The sequence below is a fragment of the Wasmannia auropunctata genome, unplaced genomic scaffold (assembly GCF_000956235.1).
Source record: "Wasmannia auropunctata unplaced genomic scaffold, wasmannia.A_1.0 LD318241.1, whole genome shotgun sequence".
Lineage (NCBI taxonomy): Eukaryota > Metazoa > Arthropoda > Insecta > Hymenoptera > Formicidae > Wasmannia > Wasmannia auropunctata.
Genome location: NW_012044649.1, coordinates 24,635 through 30,690, shown reverse-complemented (window position 1 = coordinate 30,690; position 6,056 = coordinate 24,635). Strand labels below are relative to the sequence as shown.

Sequence of the window (6,056 nt, the reverse complement as noted above, 5' to 3'; positions counted from 1 at the left end):
GTATAAGAGACAGCAAAAATATCAATTAGATCAAAAGTTATGGACGTTTTCCATAAAAAATCATTTTTTGGATTTTTTAAAAAAACTAAAAGGAAGCAATTTTTTATATTTATCAATATGGACGGAGCAAATGGGGAGCATTATTTTGAGTTATTGATCGTTCAGAAATTTTCATCTTGCGGGCTAACTTCACGAGAGTGCCGAAACAGCATCTACATCGCTACAGGCATTTCAGTGTTACAGACAAAAGGCCGGCTTGTCCGCTCTCGGATCCTCTCTGCTGGGCTGCGTTCCAAAATTTACTCGGATAACCAAAACTCTATAGTTAACGTGACATAAACTATAGAGTTTTGGTTACCCGAGTAAGTTTTGGAACGCAACCCTGGTGTATACTCACTGATCGAAACGCCATCGGTGTCGAAAAAGGAAAAACCCTAGCAGGAAGCCGGGTTTGTGGAACGCTTTCTCCTATACATCGATAAAAGTGCGATTAGTGCGGACAAGTGCAATTAGTGTGAAGCGAAGTGCAACTACTGCGGGTACTGCCTGTCAATTCTTGCTACGAATTCTTTATAGGTGTATCGTCAACGCGTAAGAAATAAATATGAGATTAATAATTTAAGATTTATTAAGTTGTGGAAGATGACGATTTTATTAGAGCGAAATTTCAACACGTTAAATTTTGGAACTCGTCAAATGTGAGTGCATATAATTGTTACTTATTGTCATAATTTGTTCAACTTGGTTATCTGTATGTACAAGCAGTTGATGCAAGTAAGGGATAAGAATAATAATTTTAGGAATACCGGCGCAAAACAATGATTATTTTCGGCGAAACGAATATGTAAAGATCAAACATTTAAGTTTTGTAAACACGTAAATAATGCTGATAAGTTATATATATTATAAGATATTGCAACAAAATCACAGCCCAAATGTTCATAAAATATTGACATTTAGATGAAACGAGTGAATATGCCATGTGTAAAAATATTTAACATTACGTTATCTAAAATATTTTTTTAGTTTTATGTTTAATTTTTATTTATGTTTTTATTAAATTTTCTCTAGCAACTATTATATATTTTATGAAATATTTAATACATATACTTTTGTTCAATATATACCTAAATATATATTTTCTTTTACTAATCTTGATAAACGAACTGGACTATCAGACACATTAATATCTTGCTTGCTTTAAAATATATTAATAATAAATGATTTTTATCAATATATTTATGTATAAAGATATGTAGCATATAAATGTTTTACACATATTATTATTATGTTTCAGATAATTGACAATTATAATTTGTTATATACAACTCTTATTGTTTTCTGTTAATTTTGAATAATTTTAATATATTTGCAAGAAAAATTAAAAAAAAGACATTTATAAATGGAAAAATATAATTTTTCTAATAGAAACTGTGAACACTTGATAATGTATTATTATGAGTACACTGATGTAATATATGTTGTTTAACGTAAACAAGTTTATAGAAGTTTGTGATGTATTTATATACTCTATATAATACCAAAGGCTATATGAATATAATAGTACATTTCTAATAAGAAGATTTATATAAAATTGATATAACGAGTATCTATAAATAGAAGATACTTGCACAATGTCGAATTCTAAGAAAAGTTCAGAATATAATCAGGAAAAACCTGCAATTATTGAAGAGTCACAAGCAGCAGTGAACAAAAAAGAAGATACATCAGTACGACCTAAGTGTAAGCTAGATTCGCGTGGTTGTTTAAATCTTCAGGATATTCTGCTGATGTTTGATAGTCCTATAAGTCAGGAACGAGCTTGGGCATTGTGTTATCAAATAGCCAATAGTTTATCATGCTTAACAGAAAATAAGTTCTATGAAATATTGGAACTTTCACAAATTATACTTCATAAAGATGGAGATATCTGGCTTGAAAACTTAGCAGGTAATCATTTTTTTCAAATTCAGAATTCATGAATTATGAACTATTATTACAATGTTTAAAATAATTGATTGGCTATCTTATATTACAGGTTCTAAACAACCTCTTGTTTCGGAAGAGAAGGTAAATGTGTAATTTATAATAAAATATTTAATAATGAAGTATTTTCCAATAAATTTTAATTGTACATTAAATACAAATTATAATTTCTCACGCAGGCGGTATTCTCACTGGGCATGGCAATTTTTAAAGCCTTGGACTTTGGTTCTAACGCAGGAGAGGAAATAGCTTTGTTACCAGACTTAGAAGCTCTCATTACATTGATGACAAACTGCAATCGAGGTAAATAATTTACATTCTGCTTTTTTTTAGTAATGTCTAATTACATATTTAAATGAAAATTTAAATTAATTAAAAAGATTAAAAGTAGCCTTTGTTTTAAGCTGAATTAAAATGCTATATGATTATACTATTAGTTTGTGAAGGTGAGGTAGAAGAACGTCTACAAGAGACTGACGATGAAGGCATCGAGCGAGATTCTGGTGATACTGATGCAGAGGATTATGTGCTGAAAACTACAGAATCATACACAGACAGTCCCACATGTACTTTAAAAACTGTTCTTCAAGTAAGTTTATATACTTTAGTTTTCGATATAATACTTAACCATTTACAATTTGATAAGACAATTGATGAAAGCAAAATGAATATACAGCTGATTAAAGTTCTGAATGGTTAAATTAATTTGATGACAATTCAATAAATTTACTTTTATCCAGGGTTGGGTAAGTTAATATTTTTTAAAAACTAAAATAATTAAATTAAGTTAAAGTTATCGACTTACAAAATTAATTTAGATAAGTTAAAAATTGTATGAACGAAAAACTAACTCAGTTCAAATTTGCGTTAAAAAGTTAATTTTGAAAAACATTTACATTAAATTAAAATGTTATTTTTAATAAAAAATAAAATTACTCTAAATAAAAAAAATTACAATATAAATAAAATTAATTTAATATTTTATTTGTAAATTAAGTTTATATGAAACAACGAAAAATATTTTTTTTTATATAAAAATGTTTTTTCTTTTAAATAGGTAAATTTTTAACTTAGAAAAAAGTTAATAAATTAAACTTTATATATATTTAAAAATAACTAGTTGAAGTTGATAATTAACGCGTTTAAAATTAACTAAATTAAGTTAAAAATTATTAACTATTTAACTTTATTATTTAACTTCTTAACTTAACTATAGTTACTTAAATATAGTTACTATCCAATCCTTCTCTTATCTTTTAATTTCTTAATGCATATATGTATTTTGTAAAATGACATTTATTGAAAAACAATTTTTGCTTATTGTTTCAGATATGTGCAAGACATGTGCAAAGTTTACACGAAGATGCTGATAATTATTACAAAAATATGATACAAGTATTTGTGGAAGAAGCTCTTAATCTTTCCCAGTTTTTAGAAAAAGTAGTTGTTGACAAGCAATCACAAGATTTGTTCAGTCCAAATAATGTTGATCGTAGCTCAACTTCATTGCAGAACATTAATACAGTGGATTTTAATGATTGGGTAAGTTTTTCTGACCAATAAAAGCAATAGTATTTCATGTTTTCGTAAAGAAACTGATTGATTTATAGTTTATTAAAATCTATATGATAGGAAAAATAAATCTTGCTCTTAAGGCTTTCACGGGTATTCTCTTTAAAAGTGTGCGCAAAAGCAACTTAATACTATCAGGTTATTTCACGCTTTGAAGTGAACGGAGTGAATAGCATTGCTTACGAAACGTTGGCATTAACAATGAATCAAGGCATGGAGAAAACCTGTAAACCTCTTAGCATATCTAAATCTTGTATTGAAATTTTTAAAAAGACATAAAACATATAGAAACAACATATAAATAATATGTTGTTTACGATAATTTTATATAGTTTTACTAACGAAATTGCTAATTAGCATTTATTCTTGTAGACGGACATTAGAATTTGGAGGGCTATACAAGTACGTTTGTATCAATATTATTTACATATTTCTTCGTTGTAATTGCATTGTTAACTTTAATTTTAATTAATACATTTCTCTGTAATTAATGAGATAAATATAATATATATTAAGCATAATGAATGCATGCAGCATTATAAATTTAGTTTATCGACATTTATATAGAACAAATCAAATTTTTTATCAATAAAACTGAATTTTTATTTGAATAAGAGGCCACTTATGGCCTTTTATCCTGATTATCGTTTACAATAACGAGCTGGTAACTTATTTATGAATTTTTATTTATTCTTTAAAACATGATTGATTATGCAAGAGGATTATTTGTACAAATGTATTTATTCATTTTAATAATAAGAATGAATTATAGAAAGATACATTTTGTAGACTCACTTGATTTATTAATTTAATGTTTGTTATTTCTTACTATGTTATTTTGTGTCAGAACTACTGTGTAGAACTACAAAACTTTACCACGTTGTTATATCTATTACAATACTTTTGAATTAATTTCAGGGTATTATAAAACAATTATTTTACTACAACCTTCTGTAAAGTATTATAAATATCAGCAAATTTTGAAAACAGATTTCTAAGAATTACAGGAAGATGATTGTAATTGATAGATATCTGCATTTTAGAAAAAATTTTATGAAATAATACTATTTCAACAATTATATAACATTATACATTGAAAAAAATACATGTACCGGATTGTATAAAAATATATTATAATATATTATAAATATTTATTAATGATAATATCATTGTTTTTTTTTTTAATGTATTGTCAGGCTAGATTTTGGGTTCAAGTTATTAGCGAGCTGAGACGAGGAGTGAAATTAAAGAAAGTAGAAGCTAATTTGGGTTCTCGCATGTCTTCGCGCGGACAAGGAAGTCTCTCAGACTATAAGCCGACGGCATACGAGAGTCTGATGAATGATATTAGAGAAAGACGATATCATCTCAGAAAAACCCCGCCCACGCCGTCAAGAAAGGACACACATGCAATTATTCTTGAATTTATTAGAAGTCGACCACCTCTGAAAAAGGCAAGATACAATTATGTGCATACTATATAAAATCCGAATAAACAAAAAATCTAAAAAGGTTATATTTTTGCATTTAGTGCTAATTACGCTTGTTTAATTATAATTATTATCTTGAAATGATATATAATTTTTATCAGTCGTTAGAAATGGAATTAAATTTGATATATACTTACGTTGAATTTCAATTAGTACAGTACTTTGATTTTTTATTTCAAATTTATAATCGAACAATATTTATAAAAATGTATATTATGTATCTATTATTTTCGTATTGTAAAAATTTACACAAAAATGTTATTAGATACCAATATTCACTTTAATAATTATAAATGTGCAGATTGTACACATAAGAAAAGAAAACTATATTCGCTCAAGGTGAATTTTGATTAATATTAATAATATTTCTGCGTGAATTTTTATAATACGAAAATCATAAACACAGAATGTACATTTTTATAAAAATTATTTATTATTTAATTTTACACAAACACGCACACGTACACACAGTATGAATTAAGTTTGCAGTCTGAAATCATAAAAAAAAACATACGAAGAAAATCGAAAATATTTATTAATGCCATCATTCAATAGTGTCTTCTTCCGTTTCCAAAAAATGTTTACATCGCTCATGCGATGAATCTAATGTCTAAGAAAACGCTTCTTTCCTAATAAATTTTAATTCTCTTGTCACACTTTGTTGGATTGATGACACATTTTCAAATTTCATTTTTTTTATTGCAATTTTTATTTAGGAGATAAAGAAGTCAACCGACGCTAAATCAGGCGAGCAGAGAATATACTAATACAGAGATCTCTTGTATTTTCAAAATCTCAGAAACAAATTTTTGACAAAACGAGAGATTCCCGTGTTATCTTAAGGGCCCTTCCTAGTCACCGCGGCCATATTGGATTCGTGACGTCAGAAGCGAGAAACAGCGAGAAATGACATAAAGTTTGTTGCGTGCCATTTTTAAATAAAGAGGATTTGGATAAAATTAATAAATAGGATCGCTTTAGAAAACTTGTAAAAATGGACGGAAAACT

At 27.2% G+C, this 6,056-nt stretch overlaps 1 protein-coding gene and 1 long non-coding RNA gene across 5 annotated transcripts in view; one reads left to right on the top strand and one right to left on the bottom strand.

Moving 5' to 3' along the window:
- The first annotated feature begins 1,382 nt into the window (after positions 1-1,382).
- The window catches only part of LOC105460652 (protein spire homolog 1-like), a 28,976-nt gene continuing 24,302 nt past the window's right edge, over positions 1,383-6,056 (top strand). For 2 of the 4 annotated variants that reach the window (XM_011707144.1, XM_011707147.1), the window contains exons 1-7: positions 1,383-1,950; positions 2,039-2,070; positions 2,166-2,289; positions 2,424-2,575; positions 3,316-3,528; positions 3,931-3,960; positions 4,755-5,012. In XM_011707144.1, coding sequence (XP_011705446.1) covers positions 1,635-1,950; positions 2,039-2,070; positions 2,166-2,289; positions 2,424-2,575; positions 3,316-3,528; positions 3,931-3,960; positions 4,755-5,012 — 1,125 coding nt within the window. In that variant the 5' untranslated portion in view covers positions 1,383-1,634. The remainder of the gene's footprint in view (positions 1,951-2,038; positions 2,071-2,165; positions 2,290-2,423; positions 2,576-3,315; positions 3,529-3,930; positions 3,961-4,754; positions 5,013-6,056) is intronic. The other 2 variants (XM_011707145.1, XM_011707146.1) reach the window with 2 other exon arrangements.
- The window catches only part of LOC105460651, a 4,355-nt gene continuing 3,217 nt past the window's right edge, over positions 4,919-6,056 (bottom strand). Inside the window, exon 4 of the long non-coding RNA XR_975860.1 lies at positions 4,919-5,003. This is a non-coding gene — a long non-coding RNA (uncharacterized LOC105460651). The remainder of the gene's footprint in view (positions 5,004-6,056) is intronic.